At 40.7% G+C, this 18,342-nt stretch overlaps 1 protein-coding gene across 1 annotated transcript in view; it reads left to right on the top strand.

Moving 5' to 3' along the window:
- Window positions 1–18,342, top strand: part of LOC130905547 (TNF receptor-associated factor 2-like) — a 36,841-nt gene that overhangs the window by 2,806 nt on the left and 15,693 nt on the right. Inside the window, exons 2-9 of the mRNA XM_057819060.1 lie at window positions 3,626–3,837; window positions 7,898–7,976; window positions 10,919–11,017; window positions 12,935–13,096; window positions 13,208–13,282; window positions 13,344–13,418; window positions 13,673–14,239; window positions 15,595–15,772. Of these exons, the coding sequence (XP_057675043.1) occupies window positions 3,650–3,837; window positions 7,898–7,976; window positions 10,919–11,017; window positions 12,935–13,096; window positions 13,208–13,282; window positions 13,344–13,418; window positions 13,673–14,239; window positions 15,595–15,772 (1,423 nt within the window). The 5' untranslated portion in view covers window positions 3,626–3,649. The remainder of the gene's footprint in view (window positions 1–3,625; window positions 3,838–7,897; window positions 7,977–10,918; window positions 11,018–12,934; window positions 13,097–13,207; window positions 13,283–13,343; window positions 13,419–13,672; window positions 14,240–15,594; window positions 15,773–18,342) is intronic.

Below are 18,342 nucleotides of genomic sequence, written 5' to 3'. Positions count from 1 at the left end.
CATTGAAGATGAGATGTGCCTGGGTCTTTCAGCATGACAATGATCCCAAACACACAGCCGGGGCAACAAAGGAGTGGCTTCGTAAGAAGCATTTCAAGGTCCTGGAGTGGTCTAGCCAGTCTCCAGACCCCAACCCCATAGAAAATCTGTGGAGGGAGTTGAAAGTCCGTTGCGCCCAACGACAGCCCCAAAACATCATTGCTCTAGAGGAGATCTGCATGGAGGAATGGGCCAAAATACCAGCAACAGTGTGTGAAAAGCTTGTGAAGAGTTACAGAAAACGTTTGGCCTCCGTTATTGCCAACAAAGGGTACATAACAAAGTATTGAGATGAACTTTTGGTATTGACTAAATACTTCCACCATGATTTGGAAATAAATTCTTTAAAAATCAAACAATGTGATTTTCTGTTTTTTTTTTTTCCACATTCTGTCTCTCATGGTTGAGGTTTACCCATGTTGACAATTACAGGCCTCTAATATTTTCAAGTGGGAGAACTTGCACAATTAGTGGTTGACTAAATACTTATTTGCCCCACTGTATATGAACTAGATGCGAAATGATACACTTGCCGGCGTTGGGAAACAGCCGCCATCTTAAAGCAGTAGACTTCTCAGAAAGGCTCTGTTGTAGGGAACTTTCCTAGCGAACCTAAATAACCTTTTATCTAATATACTCCTAAATCGGCAAAATCTTGAAACAGTTTTAAAACCTTCACATGTTGAAAATACACACAAGGGAACTAATGCAAAAACGAGAGTAATTTTAACAACTTCAACGGTTGATTCACAAAATTAAATGACTTCCAAACATAGCAAAGGTTACTATGTTTTTTTTGTTTTGTTTTTTTCTTAAATGAAAAACATGAAAGGTGACACCAGTTACTTTGCCAAGTAACTAATTACTGTTACATTCAGGTAACTGAGTTACTAACCCAATTACTTTTTGGGAGAAGCAATTCGTAACTGTAATTAATTTATTTTTTAAAGTAAGATTGACAACACTCGTCATAAAGATGCAGTCTGCAGAATGAAAAGTGACGAAATTGACCTTTTTAATTTATAATTGGACACACTAACAAACTACCTCCAAGTCAAACTGAATTGCGAGCTGAAGTGCTATGAAGTGCAGCCATCAAAAGACATGACAGAAATTGCCACGTACAATTATAACAAAAGTAGGGCTGTCAAACGATTAAAATTTTTAATCGAGTTAATTACAGCTTAAAAAGTAATTAATCGCAATTCAAACCATCTATAAAATATGCCAGATTTTTCTGTAAATTATTGTTGGAATGGAAAGATAAGACACAAGACGGATGTATACATTCAACATACTGTACATAAGTACTGTATTTGTTTATTATAACAATAAATCAACAAGATGGCATTAACATTATTAACATTCTGTTAAAGGGATCCATGGATAGAAAGACTTGTAGTTCATAAAAGATAAATGTTGGTACAAGTTATAGAAATTCTATATTAAAACCCCTCTTAATGTTTTCGTTTTAATACAATTTGTAAAATGTTTAATCAAAAAACAAACTAGTAGCTCGCCTTTGTTTATGTCAGTAATTACACAATGGTCATGGTGCTGAAACCCATAACGACAAAGCGACAAAACACCAAAAAACACAAGTAACAAGTGGACATGACACTGTACTGTCATTTTAATCTGTTTGAGCGGGGCATGTGCGTTAAATGCGTCAAAAATTTTCACGTGATTAATTAAAAAAAATAATTACCGCCCGTTAACGCGATAATTTTGACAGCCCTAAACAAAAGTCACTGTTAAATTTTAGTCATCATGATGTAGCTGAAGATATTGATTGTTCTTTGGTTGCACCAGGTTATATGTGACAATATTACCAATAAATTAATATTTTAAAAATTAAATTTTATTTTTGTTTCATATTGCACGCTATATAAAACTTAAGATTAAGATTAGTCACCAATTTGTAAAGGCATACGTCGCTATTTGTAAGATTGCCAACGGCCTCGGGTTGACAGGTATGGGGAGGGCACAACATGTTTATGAACCCGAAACGCAATGTCAGCAATAAAATGAACTTACAATAATATTTATAATCATAAGTTAAAAATAAGCGGGGGGTTTTTTCCCCATCATTTTTTAGGGGAATTCTAAACAGGCTGCTTAGGACAGCTATACTTTTCGCCAAGATCGTCATCCATTTAATATGGTATGCCCGCCGTTGTTCTGTCAAATTTTCCACTCCATCAGAAACTTTGTGTTAAAAATGGTCACGAATACAGCGGTTACAAAGTAAACACTACAAACTTTCTTCAAACAAAGAAATATTTACTCACGTTTGATCATGGACGGACATGTAGAAAAGTTCTCCTCAGACACATCCTGCCATGCCAGCTGCATACAACAACTGCACGGCACTTTTTCAGTGTTTACGTCTTCGCCGTGTAGTTAAGCATTAATTTATGCCATAATCGTGTTGAACATGTATGCTTACGATGTTTCTTGTGTATTTAGCACCTGTGGATAACATTGAGAGTCCAACTGAATGTAAAAGAGGGCTTATTCGCAGCCACAAAAGCTTTGGGAGGAAAATATTATAACGGTGTAAAATTTGGCAGAACACTGGTAAGAGGCCACTATCTTTGGGTCCGGGTCGGGCAGCTATGCGCTCCTCCGACGTCGGCCGGTTTGTCCGGCGGTCATTCTCCAGCTGCTTCGCCGGCAGCAGGGAAACGACGTCTGTCGCTTGCGCTGGGGGGATTGGCGATCGGCGAAACCAATCGACAACCCCGCCGCTGTGTGACATGTCCGGGGTAGTTTTTGTGGTTTTTTTTACTTCGAAAGACGAGAATAAGACCTGGAAACGCCGCTCCGTTCGGGTTAGCATGTCGGCTAGCTGTCACGCCTCCTGGTTTGTTTACACTCTCCGAAGCCGGGGCAGGGAAATGACAAAAGCCGGACTAACCCAGGTGGCATAAAATATTGTTCTGAGGTGCAGAAGTCGACAGTTTTGACCTTCATGGAGTAATTTTGCCATGTCGTACTAAATAAATGCATTTTAAATATTTTAATATTCCATTTAGCACAAGACTGTTATTTGTCATGACCATACCACTGAAATTTTTTCCTCGTTCTGAATTATTCCCCCTCAATGGACTGAATTGTAAATCAGATGAAACCATGACCTTGCTGACGTCATCCTCCTGTTGGGGACGCTAGAGCCCTATAATGGTAGGCGTTTCTAAACGGCAATTAAAAGACTAATTCCTCTTCCTCTGCGCTTTGCCAAATTGCTGTATATCGTCAAATCGTCTCAAAATATGATTCTAATTCACATAATAATGCCATTTAAGACTTTTTTTTATCCTGTCGTACGCACTTTAACTTCCTGTTCAGTAACCCAGAATCAACAGGAAGACGAGTAAATGCGCCGAAATCAACAGGAAGTGCCATTAATGGCCAATCCATTTTGAGTGAAAGGTGTGAAATAACGAACCGTATCATATCGTGAGGTTTCACACCCCTAGAGACAGGAATGCTTACCTATTCATTACAAAACAGTTACAAATCAAGCAAATATGGGCGAGCCAGAAATAGCCATTTGAACAAACGTGTGGTGTGCCCTGCACAGGTGTGAAACGAGCGATCGGACGGAATGGCCGCCCAGGACCCTTCGCCCCCCTCGTCCATGGAGAGCAACAAGCCGGGTTACCCCAAGAAGATCCTGGGTAACAAGCTGGAGGACAAGCACCTGTGCAAGTGCTGCCACAACATCCTGAGACGACCCTTTCAGGCGCAATGCGGCCATCGCTTCTGCTCGTACTGCTTCAACCTGACCATTAGGTGAATCGACAAACCAGTGTTATTTGTTCTTTGTCTTTAGGACCAAAATACTCGTAAGTCTTATTCATATAGGAGGAAACAAGTACCGTCATTTTCGGACTATAAACCTCTAGTTTTTTGCCTTATTTTGAATCCTGCAGCTAATAGTCCAGTGCGGCTTATTTATTAATTTATTTGGGTTAGTAGGTAACACGTTATTTGATGGCTGCGTCATAAGACTGCCATAATTATGAAATGACACTATCATGGGCATTGACATTAAGTATCATCCAGCAAATTATGCAACATTTACAGTGGTATGAAAAAGTATGTGAACCTTTTGGAATTTCTCACATTTCTGCATAAAATCACCATCAAATGTGATCTGATTTTTGTCAAAATCACACAGATGAAAAAACAGTGCTTTAACTAAAACCACCCAAACATTTATAAGTTTTCATATTTTAATGAGGATAGTATACAAGCAAAGATAAAAGGTAATATTTTGTGCCCCCCACGCCTTGCACCAATAACTTCAACCAGACGCTTCCTGTAGCTGCAGATCAGTCAGGCACATCGATCAGGTCTAATCTTGGCCCATTTTTCTCTACAAAACTGCTGTAGTTCAGTCAGATTCCTGGGATGTCTGGCATGAACCGCTGTCTTTAGGTCATGCCACAGCATCTCAATGGGGTTGAAGTCTGGACTTTGACTTGGTCACTCCGGAACGTGTATTTTGTTCTTCAGAAGTTGATTTACTTCTGTGTTTTGGATCATTGTCTTGTTGCAGCATCCATCCTCTTTTTAGCTTCAACTGTCTGACAGACGGCCTCAGGTTTTCCTGCAAAACATCCTGATAAACTTTTGATTTCATTCTTCCATTAATGACTGCAAGTTGTCCAGGCCCTGAGGTAGCAAAGCAGCCCCAAATCTTGATGCTACCTCCACCATGCTTCACGGTGTTGATGTTGGTGAACTGTTCCATTTTTCCTCATCACACAACTTTGTGTGTTACTCCCAAACAATTCAACTTTGATCTCATCAGTCCACAAAATATTTTGCCTAAACCTCCGTGGAGTGTCCAGGTGCCTTTTTGCAAACATTAAACGAGCAACAATGTTTTTTTAGGCAGCAGTGGCTTCCTCCGTGGAGTTCTCCCATGAACATGGCCATAGTTTTACATATGGTTGATGTGTGCACAGAGATATTGGACTGAGCCAGTGATTCTGTATGTCTTTAGTAGACACTCTAAGGTTCTTTTTTACCTCTCTGAATATTCTGCACTAAACTCTTGACATCATCTTTGGTGGACGGCCATTACTTGGGAGAGAAGCAACAGTGCCAAACTCTCACCATTTGTAGACAACTTCTCTGACTGTCAATTGATGAACATCCAGACTTTTAGAGGTGGTTTTGTATCCTTTCCTAGCTTTATACAAATTAAATCCTTGACATTAGATCTTCAGACAACTCTTTTGACCGAGCCATGATGCACATCAGACAATGCTTCTCAACAAGACAATCCTTACCAGGTGTGTGTTTTATAGTGGGCAGGGCGGCTTTAAACCACTCATCAGTGACTGGGCACAGACCTGACTTAAATTGTTTGGTAAAAATTGGTTTCAATCGCTCTAAAAGTCTCCTTAGGCAGAGGATTCACTTACTTATTTTTCCCTCTTCTGTCACTGTTTGCATTCTATCCTCATTAAAATATGAAAACCGACAAATGTTTGGGTGGTTTTAGTTAAAGCAGACTCTGTATTTTCGTCTGCGTGATTTTGACAAAGATCAGATCACATTTGATGGTGATTTTATGCAGAAATGTGACAAATTCCAAAAGGTTCCGATACTTATTCATACCACTGTATGTCCAGCCCGGTTCTTTTACATCCATTTAAGAGATAATTTGCGGGATGACACAAAATGACATCTGTCATAAGCATTCATTAATGATCATGGCTGTGTCATCTTATAATTTTGATGGTCTTATGACAGTTTTATGGCACTACAGTGTTACCAGATACTATAGATACAATTACTGAAATAACTGGAACAGTAACTGAAGAAATAATTAGCAGAGAACATGAATTCTGATTGTTATTTACATCTGTAGTGCTTGCATGCATGCTAGGAGGCATGTTGGATGAACACAGTGTTGACAGCAGGTGGCAGCAGAGGTTGACTGTCTCCCACAAGGGAGCAGTTATGGCCAAATTAATATTATTGAAGCTATGAAGCTTTGCAGCCAATTGGTTCAAAGCTTTATGGTGGTTTCCTTGCTCTTAGTCTTATTTTGCCACTGTCAAAAGATTTTTTACTGGGTAATATATTTTGATGTAAATATCCCATAATACAGTGAGCATAACTGCGCCTTATAGTCCACTGCAGCTTATCGATGAAGAAATGGCATTTTCGTGTCAAATTTGGTGGGTGGCGGCTTATAGTCGGGTGCGCATTATAGTCCGAAAATTACGGTACATTATTTTCAATCAATTATACAGAACAGGATGCTATGAACTGTATGTTTAAAAAAAAAAAAAAAAAGTTTGCGGTAGCATTAGCATCAACTTCAGCATGGAAAGACTCAAGTTGATGCTAATGCTAACATGAATGCTATGCTGATGTTATGAGTTACATTTAGTGTGTGATGATGACTCAGCACAGACCTTTTAAAGGTCAAAGCAACATGGCATAGTCTTTATTGCCAAGTTAAGAACACAAATCTTACCATGTGTTTCAAAACAAGCAAGCCTTGACACGATCCAAACACTGCGTCATTGTTGACGAAAGCAACAACACAACAAACGAACTGCAACCAAGTTTTTTTTTTTTTTTAATTTATTGGTATTATGGCAAACGGCTATGATAAAATCCTAAATTATAAATATTCAAACAAAGACATTTAATTATCGAAAAAAATAATTAGGGCAAATGACTATTTGTGCGTCTGCTCTTGATAACTAGTCAACATGTACCTGTAAGTAACTCGCTTTCTCACAGAGTGAGCCTTTAGATTGCTTTCCTAGCGACAAAGCCAGTGTTGTCACAGATTACTTGAAAAAGTAATTTAATTACTGAATACGCCTCAAAGTAATCTAGTTACTTTACTGATTACTTCATTATCAAAGTAACTAAGTTACTTTAAAAGTAATCTATCTGTTACTTTTTACCCATTTTTCTCCCTTTGCCGCCTCAACATAAGAATGACAACAGAAAACATCACATGTAATTGACTTTCCGATAATGGAATTTAAAGGGGAACATCAGAATTTCGCGCTAGTTTAGCCACACCGGAGCCCTGAAACTAACAAATATCTGACAAACTGCTTGGAATTTGTTGAAATCAACTCCACCTACCAATTAAACCCCGCTAACTCTAAGATTAAGCCTAATGTCAAAACTTCTGAATTTCGGGTTCTGGTTAACAGCATACCAGTGCCAATGTAAAACAATGCAAACTGACTGCACAAAATTGCAAAGGTGGTGGCGGGCGCTGATGTGCGTGCACAACCCGGAAGTACTCCTCTCAACAACCACGCTGTCAATTTGGCTAAAAAACGTGGCGGCAACTAAGCACTTTACACTCAATCGGACTTACAACACATCCCGCAGATGCTAAACGAACACATCACCTCACGGGATAAATGTGCAACACGCATATGATGTAAACAAAGCTTGCCAACTAAGAGCGATGACTGCCCGTCGTTGCTACGGCAAAGCTACGAAACGGCCGCGGATGTAGGGGGTCCAACCTTTTGCTGATACCCTCCAGAATGAAGGAAAAATACTCACCTTCATTCATGGATATCCACAAATCAACATTCCCTTGCAACGTCTCAACACTCGGCTCGAATGTCCATCCGCCTGGCCTACGCTTTTAGTCCCACAACACATGTGACGCGAGACCGAAACAGGAAATAGCTAAGATGCTAACATGACTACAATATTCTTCATTGTACTAACTAACGCGTTACTGACAACATTGGACAAAGCTAAAGGAACGTTCGAAAATGCCCCTAAAAAGTCGACTTCTTGTTTCTGGCAATACTTGACATTGACATCCTATCCATTTTTGTTGTAGTAACGGACCACAGAAATGCAACGCTTGCATCAAAGAGGACATTTTCGAAGAGGCCACGTCAGTCCTGAAACAAGGATGTGTGAGTACATTATCGGTTGAAAATATGCCACATAGAAACTTCAAAATACATTCTGACCCTCCTGCTACTTTTAACTTATACACACAAGTAATGTCACCTCTAATTTTTCATGTGTCTGAGCTAGGCATGTGCCCGTATGAGATTTGACGGTATGATAACCTTAAGAAAAACTACCAATGTTTTACAGGATCACGGTATTGCAATTGCAGCTCTAAAATGTGTTATTTTTAGATTTATGGGTTAAAAAAAATCGATTGAACAGGATTTTTTACATTTTTCACAACATATTTGCAAATTGGAACATCAACGTGAATATAATGTTATATAAATAAATAAAGTGACAAAAAATAAATAACTGAAATATTTTAAAGGGATCCTTGGACTTGTAGGCTCTAATAAGCCACGATTGTTCTCTTTTACTGAAATATTTTATTAGAAACACATATATTATTGTCATTGATTTAAAAATCTATAATATTTAGGGCTGCAGCTATAGTTCGAATAATCGAGGAATCTGATTAGGAACATAAAATAAATGCGTTACTAAATAAATTTTTGGAGATTTTAGGAGAACAAAGGCTTGCTAAGATTTCACTTTCAAAAGAGCATTAAATGCAAATACAAAATACAACTCCAGAGTGTTTCTTCATACTATGCAGAATTGTACTGTCATTTAGAAATAAAATACATTTCCTGAGCTTAGCCTCAAACAGTACAAAAAACATAAATGAGGATCTACGTACAACAAGAGAAAAATTGCCTAACTTGGATAGCAAAAGTCCGATAGCTTCAATGTTATGAAATGCTAACTTTTTTTTTCTTCTTTTTTTATAATTTTCTGAACAAATAGTTCAAACACGTATTCCCACAAAAAACAGCCAACTATACCTATAAACTAAATCCCGAATGCATAAAAAAACATTAACTCAGACAAAAACTTATTCATACCACTGTATGTCCAGCCCTGTTCTTTTACATCCATTTAAAAGTGAGCTAATTTGCCGGATGACACAAAATGACATCTGTCATAAGCATTCATTAATGATCATGGCAGTGTCATCTTTCTTTTGATGGTCTAAGACTCTTATGACAGTTTTATGGCACCACAGTGTTACCAAATACTATAGCTAGCAATTAATGAAATAACTGGAACAGTAACTGAAGAAATAATTAGCAATGAACATGAATTTTGATTGTTATTTACATATGTAGCGCTGCAATGCATGCTAGGAGGCAAATACAACAATACAACTCGAGTGTTTCTTCATAGTATGCAGAATTGTACTGTCATTTAGAAATAAAATAAATTACCTGAGCTTAGCCTCAAGCAGTATAAAAAATAAATGAGGATCCACGTACAACAAGAGAAAAATTGGCTAACTTGGATAGCAAAAGTCCGATAGCTCAAATGCTATAAAATGCTAACTTTTTTTTTTTTTTTTGGGATATTCTGAACAAATAGTTCAAACACGTATTCCGGCAAGAAACAACCAAATATACCTATAAACTAAATCACAAATGCATAAAAAAACATTAACTCAAACAAAAACTTAGTTTATGTTGGCCTTAACAGGGAGCAGCTGGATTCAGCAATGTTAAATGAGTTATGTCATAATATCTGTTGCCACTAGAGAGCAGTGTATCCACCCAAATCAATAAAACTAAATGCAAACACTTTCAAAACAAACCATTACAACGCCACTCTAATTAAACTAATACTCGAAACAGCAAAATTTGATTTGAAGCTTTTTTCTAATCAAATAACTCGATTTAATCGATTAATCATTGCAGCACTAATAATATTTAGTACATGTTTGACGGAGGGTACCATGTTTTACGTGCTCAACGCATGCTGGAGGTGATGATGCGAATGGCGCGGATGGACTGGGAGAATAGCTGTGCTAGCTACCAAGCGAAGCTAGTATGATGACTGGCATGATTTTGTCACATTCTGCTGCTGGTCAGATTGTTTCGTTACATGTGGGAGGAGTTCCTAATGTCGTACCTGCATCCAATTCCATCTCATCAGCAGTATCTTAAAACCGATCCTAGGCGGCTTGCCGAGATATTGACTTGTTGCCATTTGACAGTTTGGCTACCTCTCATTGCAGTTTTCCCTCATTTATTTATTTATTTATTTTTTTAATGGATCCCGACCCACTGTCACGGACCCTTTTTGTGTCTCCCTTTTCGCGATTGCGCACATGTGCAGCTCATTGCACACAAGTACATACACTAAGAAAATGAAAACTCAATCATATTTAAAAAATGTTTAGAATGAGTGGATATTAACAATAACACTACCTAACTCTAGGACCGGGTAATGACGTATTAGCTTATTGCGTCACATCTTAGCTAACATGATATTTGTAAATGACAAATATTTTGCAAAATATTAGCTCAAGAAAGTGTCAAGATTTTTTTTTAAACCTGTCGTTTGATCTCTAGTTACACTGGAACAACATTAGAACAAGAATAAAGCATTTTTAATTCCTTGGTTTGGCTAGCATGCAAAGTGTTTAAGTCTGTATATTCTTTGGCAAGTTAACTCACTGGCCGCCATTGACAGCGATCATTCCCAGGTCACGTCCTGTTCAATTTAGGGCATTTACGGGTCACTTCCTGTTGATTTTGACTCACTTCTTTTTCATTTGGGATCAATTCATTTCACCTCACTGCAGAAGGATGAAAAGAGCCACATGATTGGATGACAGGACTGAAAGAGTTGGCGTGATGCTAATTTTCACTATGTAAATGGCGTTTCCCATTGTATATTAGAATTAAGCTAACGGCGTTGAGAACAACAAAATATATTTTGGTGTTTTAATGTGCAGTATGTGTTATTTTCATTACACGTTTTAAATATGTCACGACTGTTCACCAATTTTTTTTTTTTCAATCTACGACATTTTAAAATCTTCTTTTCTGGGACACTTTCAAAGGCTTTTCCCGACAACGCGGTGCGGCGGGAAGTGGAAAACCTCCCGGCGGTCTGCATTAACGAAAGCTGCTCTTGGAGGGGATCTATCAAAGAGTATGAGGTAAGCTGTGAGAATTTATTATAGACTTTTTTTCAGTCTGAATACATGGTTATTTGAAAATATATTCCTAAAGTATGCAAATCTGGGGTTTTGCTTTTCATGAAATTCTGTTGCAAAAACAACCGTGAATCAGCTCTATAACCTGAGCAGGGTTCCCGGAGGTCATGAGAGTTCGCCCAACCAGTCTACATGTGTTTTGTGGACTTTGAGAAAGCGTTCGACCGTGTCCCTCGGATAGTCCTGTGGGGGGTACTCCGGGACTATGGGGTATCAGTATCCGGGGTCACTGTATGACCGGTGTCAGAGTTTGGTCTGTGTAGACTATTGTAAGTTGGATCCATTTCCAGTGAGGGTTTGACTCCACCAAGGCTGCCCTATGCCACCGGTTCTGTTCATAACATTAATGAACAGAATATCTCAGCCAGGGGTGTCAAACCGGTCATCAAAGGCCTGCAATGGACCCACTGCTGCCCTTTGTTGAATCAGTTTGACACCCCTGATCTAGGTGCAGCCAAGGCATTGAGGGGGTCCGGTTTGGTGGCCTCAGTATTGCATCCCTGCTTTTTGCTGATCAGGTTGTTCTGTTGGCTTCATCAAGCCCTAACGTTGTACTCTCACTGGAATGGTTAGGAACCGAGTGTGTAGCGATTGGGTTGAGAATCAGCACCTCCAAATCTGAGTGCGTGGTCCTCGGTCGGGAAAAGGTGGCATGCCCTCTCTTCCCCAAGTGGAAGAGTTTAAGTATCTTGGGGTCTCGTTCACGGGTGAGAGAAAATTGGAACGGGAGATCGACAGGCGGTGTGGTGCGGTGTGGAGTCTGCAGTGATGCGGACTCTGCATGGGTCCGTCATGATGAAGAGGGAGCTAAGCCGGAAGGCGGTCAGCTATGGTCGGGAACTGTGATGAGCAGGGACTCCAGCAACTGGGACTGGAAAAGGGGTTGCTAGCCTGTTCTCTACTACGACAACCACACGGGAAAGGGCGTACCGGATGACTACCCGCTTTTCCGGGGAACCAACCTGGCTGACAGAAGTAGGTGGACTGGTTTGATGGGCATCTGTATCAAAGAGGTTAGGTTTTGGGTCGTAGGACTTACTGTATGATTTAGGTCTAGTGTTTGGGTTTTAAGATAGGTAGGGAAACGTTTATAGAGTTAGAGGATGTTATGAGCATTTAGGTTATTGGGATCATTTAGGCATTCAGTTAAGGGGTTTGAGTTGGGTAGGGTATAGTTCAGATTGCAATCTTCAACTCTCCCTCGAGCGGCTCTCAACAGAGTGGGAAGCAGTTGGAATGAGAATTAGCACCTCCAAATCTGAGAACATGTTCCTTAGTCAGGAAAAGGTGGAAGTGAGAGGAAAATGGAACGGGAGATCGACAGGTGGATCGTTGTTGCCTCTGCAGTAATGCAAACTCTGCATCGGTCCGTCGTGGTGAAGAGGGAGCTGAGCTGAAAGGGGAAAGCTCTTTATTCTACCGGTCGATCTACATTCCTACCCTCACCTTTGGTCACGAACAGTGGATCGTGACCCAAAGAACAAGACCCCAGAAAGGAGAAGCCGAAATTAGTTTCCTCCACTGGGTGTCTGGGCTCTCCCTGAGAGGTAAAGTGAGAAACACGGTCATCCGGGAGGGGCTTGGAATCAAATGAAGTGGCTCGGGCATCTGATTAGGATGCCTTCCGGGCGCCACCTGGTGAAGTGTTCCGGGCACGTCCCACTGGGAGGAGGCCGCGGGGATGACCCAGGACCGGGAACACTTTGGGATCCTCCAAGAAAGAGTTGGATTAAGTGGCTGGCGAAAGGGAAGTCTGGGCTTCCCTGCCGGGACCCGACCTCGGATAAGCGGGAGAAAATGGATGGATTGGCTGTTGCAAAACGCAAGCGTCTTACAGCAAACGTATGTCATGTGTCTCAGCTGAGCCACGAGGGAAAGTGCGAGTTCATGATCGTCCCGTGCCCGTCCTGCAAGGAGCGCATTCGTTTCAACGAGCAGGAGCGGCACAGCGAGCGCGAGTGCCCAGAGAGGACTCTCAACTGCAAGTACTGCAAGGAACCCTTTCACTTTAAGAACATCAAGGTTAGAAAATTTTGGTTCTTTTTAAGGGGTCAGAAATATGAAATCTTGTTCTTTGACAGCGATAGACGTGGAAACTCACCAGTCTCTGTTTTTTGACTGTTTGCTCACCAGGCCCATGATGAGATCTGCCCCAAATACCCGATGATCTGCGAGGGCTGCGCTAAGAAGAAGATACCCAGGGAGAAGGTGAGCGCTTATCTCTCTCAGGCTTTCTGATGCGACACCTGACACTTTTCCCGTTTTCCAGTATGTGGACCACATCAAGTTCTGCAGCAAATTCAGGATGCCGTGTCGCTTTCACGTGGTGGGGTGTGACATGTCGGTGAGTGAGTTTTCACTAGGAGTATGACAATACATCCAAATGGTGATGTATTGCATTACTTTCTATCCCAAAAAGTTATCGATATGTTCTTGCCGGGAATCTATATATCATTTTAAAAAAGGGTCAGAAGGAACCAACAGGTTGCTAGCAAAATTTTCAACTGCTGCTGACTCGTTGTAGCATTTTATAGCACCTTTAACGTCAAATGGATTGATCTGGTTATTCTAAGTTATTCCGCAATTATTTGTCTGTAGGTGGAGAAGGAAAAGACTCATGAACATGAACGCGCCTTTGCCTATGAACACCTCAACCTGCTGCTGCATTACATCATGGGTATGAAGGTGAGCATGGAGGGGCTGCAGCCGCAGGGACTGGAGGTGGCAGGACACAAACTGGTGGAACTGCAGCAGTCCCTCAGGGAACTGGAGGCCCGGGTCTCCCAGCTCAGCACCACCGCCTCCTCTTCCTCCTCCGGGCATCCCGTGCAGGGAGCCGCCGTCGCCTCCTCCTCCGGATCGGGCCCGCTGGGCCAGGGTCCCCTTCCCCCGCCTCCCGCTCCAGCTCCCGCCCTGTCCGTATCGACCTCCTTCACGCCGCTGCCTAGCTCGGTTGGCGCAGCCCTGGAGCTGCAGCTCCACAGTGAGAAGACCAAGGTGGCCGAGCTGGGCCGCCGCTGCACCGAGCTGGAGGTGAAGGCGGGCACCTTCGAGAACGTGGTGTGCGTCTTGAACAGAGAGGTGGAGCGCTTCGCCACCACCATGGAGGCCAGCAACCGGCAGCACAAGTTGGACCAGGACAAGATCGAGGCTCTGAGTAACAAGGTCAGCCTGGCGGAAAACGCGCATTAATCGCAAGGAACTCATTGGCTGTCATTGATGGAGCTAGATGTCCAATCTGTTTTGACTGGGAGGGGCAAATGAACCACAACATTACTAGCCGGGTTTTGGAGGCATTTACAAGTCACGTCCTGTTCATTTCAGGGCATTTTCAGCATTTTCAATTTTGGGTAGCCTCCTGTTGGTTTTGGGGCATGTATCGGTCACTTCGTGTTATTTTGGGGGCATTTGCAGGTCACTTCCTGTTAATTTCTGGGCATTTACAGGTCACTTCCTGTTAATTCTGAATTACTGAATTAACAGGAAGTGGCCTGTACCTGTATAATTTTGTGACATTTACAGGTAACTTTCTGTTCACTAACCCAGAATCAACAGGAAGTGACCCGTAAATACCCATAAAATGGAAATTCCAGGATTATCCATTCGAAGTTCACTGCCATTCCTCCCACTTCAACGAATTGGATGTCCATGGCTGTCAAGGGCAGCCAATCAGCTCGTTTAGAGGCATTTTTGGGTTACTGTTGATTTTGGGGTATTTACACGTCCCTTCCTGTTGATTCTGGTTTACTGAACAGAAAGATATCCATAAATGTCTATGGCCATTAATTGCAGGCACAGAGTTAATTTTGAGAGACAGCGAGAACCAAAAGTGGTTTTTGCCATGTGGCAAAAAAAATGGCTCATGGCAAAAAATTTTTGCCACATGGCAAAAAAAAAATGTCACATGGCAAAAAAAAAATGCCACATGGCAAAAAAAATACCACATGGCAAAAAAATGCCACATGGTTAAAAAAATTGCCACATGGCAAAAAATTTTTGCCACACGGCACGGCAAAAAAAATTGCCACATGGTTAAAAAATGGCCACATAGCAAAAAAAAATGCCACATGGAGAAAAAATTGTGCCATATGGCAAAAAACACTTTTGGTTTTCGGCCCTGCTGTTAATTTTTGGGCATTTCAGATAATTTCCTGTTCATTTTCAGTCACTCCCTTTTTTGGGGATTTTGGGGCATTTTCGGGTCACTTCCTGTTGATTTTGGGGCATTTACCGGTCACATCCTGTTGATTGTGGGTTACTGAACAGAAATTGACATGTCCTGTAAATGCCCCAAAATTAGCAGGAAGTGACCTGCGGCCAATGACCGCCAATAAGTTAATGCTTGAAAATAATTACCTTTTAAAAACCTGATCTTTTTTTTTTTTACCCGATTCCCAGTCTCTGAAAATTATGTGCTCAGCCCTGATTTCCGTTCAGGTCAATATCACCTGATTTAATAGTGGATTAGACGTATACGTACATACCGTCCACTTCGACTGAGCGGAGAACCGGTCTGGCAGGTGCGGCAGTTAGAGAGGACGGTGGGCCTGAAGGACCTGACGGTAGCGGAGATGGAGGGTCGGCTGAGGGAGATGTCCGCCACAACCTTCGACGGTGTCTTTGTATGGAGGATTTCTGACTTTGCCAAAAAGAGACAGGACGCCATCGCCGGTCGAGCCCCCGCCATGTTCTCGCCAGGTATGAAAATCGTCCAAATCGTGATGCATATTAGATTTTCTGCCCAAGTTTTTACTTCACTTATTTATCATAACAATGGTATGCTGGCTCCCTGTTGTGGTATGCGAAAGATTGACTAAAGTTGAAGTTTAACCCATTTTTTCCCCAAGTACAGTTTGGTTGTATTAAAATTAAACTACAAAAGATTCAGTTTTTATTTTTCAGAAAGGTTTATTCTGAAACATTTAGGAACAACTTTTAGGTTTTTTTGCCCTTTAATTAAGACCTTAAAGTGACAGACAGCACATATATTATGAATGACTTTCACATGAAGTATGGTTAATTTACAATACAAAGTACAGTATTTTATGGAAGCATATTGCTGGCACCCAAAAAACAAAAACCTGCCGAATAACATATTTGCTAGGGGTGTGCCATCTTCAGCACCCCTCGATTTGATTACAAATCAGCGTGCTACGATTCGATTATTGAACGATGATCACAGTTATCACGATTATCGATGCGTCGTACTTCACTAATTAAAAAAGTAGCCGGACAAATTTATGTCCATTTATTTAAAATATCCTAATGATTCAACTGGAACGCATGTTTGTAGTGTTACTGCTGTACTTAGTCCTGGTTTTACATGTTCTGCATCAGGAATAACTTTTGTACACCACCAAACAACGCACCAATGGACACGTTAGCCAATTCGCTAACTAGCATAGCGCTCGGCACTAACATCTCAAAAGCAAGAACAATAAAGGCTAAACACTACAAGAGGGTTCGTGTTCTCACCTCTGACAGACTGACACGGGACTTAGCAAAACACTAGGGACTTCCAATTGACACGACTTGAACCTACTGCTGGACAACGGAAAGACAAGAAGCAGTGAACTATCTCCCCCTCTCGCTCTAAAAAATAACTTGCGCACAGAACCATGACTGCCGGGTTCCTGCCTGTCTCATACACAAATTTATTTTCCAGTCTTTTGAAAAGGAGTAAACCTCTCGCTCTGTAACTGGCAGCATCCATCATACATTGTGCGTGCGTCCGTTAAAGGTGTCCGGGCGGCAGACTTGTCTTGAATTTCGTTCCGCTACGAGCGGCTGTCATAAAGTTATTAGGGAAAATCATCGTTTTTGAACATTTATGAATCGTAATCAAATCGTCATGTGTCAAATCGCGATGCATCTAATTATCGATTTTTTTTGGGCACTCCCTTAATTTTTACATGATAGTACAATGTAAAAATGTGATACCAACATATAAAAACATGATATCGCATAAAAACGTCATATCATGTAAAAACGTGATAATTGTCACATAAAAACGTGATACTGTCAAGTATAAACGTGATAATTTTCATGTAAAAACGTCATAACTATCATTTAAAAACGTGTTACTGTCATGTAATAACTGATAACGTGAAAATGTGATAATTATCATGTATAAACGCGATACTGTCAAGTAAAAACGTGATAACAATCATGTAAAAACGTGATGCTCTCATGTAAAAACTTTATACTGTCAAGTAAAAATGTGATAACGTTCATGTAAGAAAGCCCGCTAACAGTTTGCTGAAGACATGTCAACAAAGCACATGGATTACTTGAACCATGTCCTATGGTCTGATGAGACAGGCGGGCTTTCTTGTGTACCGTCTTCAGAAGAGGCTTCCTCCTGGGGTGACAGTCATGCACACCAATTTGATGTAGAGTGCGGCGTATGGTCTGAGCACTAACAGGCTGACCCCCCCCCCCCCCCTTCAATCTCTGCAGCAACGCTGACAGCACTCTTGTAACGAGTCACGTGACATTTTGGAGGGAAAATGACAATCAGTACTCAATTTGGACGTAAAGGGATGTCTGTAGTTTCTAAGGGGTGTACTCACTTTTGTTGCCAGGGGTTTAGATATTAATAGCTATATTTTGAGATATTTTGAGGGGAAAATAAATTAACTCTATTATATAAGATGCACACAGACTACTTTTCATTGTGTCAAAGTGTCATTTTGTCAGTGTTGTCCCATGAAAAGATATACTTAAATATCTGCAGAAGTGTGAGGGGTGTACTCACTTTTGTGATACACTGTATGAGTTCATGTAAAATGTGATAACATTTAGAAACGTGATACTATCATGTAAAACGTGATACTCTCATGTTAAAATGTGGTACTGTCAAGTAAAAGTGTGATAACTTTCATGTAAAAATGTGATAATTATCATGTAAAAACATAACATTCATGTAAAAATGTGATACTCATGTGAAAACGTGATACTCTCATGTAAAAACATTATAACATGTGAAAACGTATTAACTCAAAAACCTCAAACCTGACACTCATGATAAAGTGTGATATCAAGGAAAAGCGTGACAAATATCATGTAAAAATGTGATACTGTCATGTAAAAACATAACTAGAGATGATGCCGATCGAGCGGGTCCAATCACGTCATTTTCAAAGTATCGGAATCAGCAAAAAAATATCGGACATGCCTTTTTTTAATATGTATATATTTTTTTAATAAATCGTTTTCTAATTGTATTTAACGTTACAGACATAATATGTTACACTCATCCAGTCTTT

This window comes from Corythoichthys intestinalis, chromosome 17 (genome assembly GCF_030265065.1).
Source record: "Corythoichthys intestinalis isolate RoL2023-P3 chromosome 17, ASM3026506v1, whole genome shotgun sequence".
NCBI lineage: Eukaryota > Metazoa > Chordata > Actinopteri > Syngnathiformes > Syngnathidae > Corythoichthys > Corythoichthys intestinalis.
Note: the sequence above shows the minus strand (reverse complement) of the source record. Positions and strands in the feature narration are given on the sequence as shown.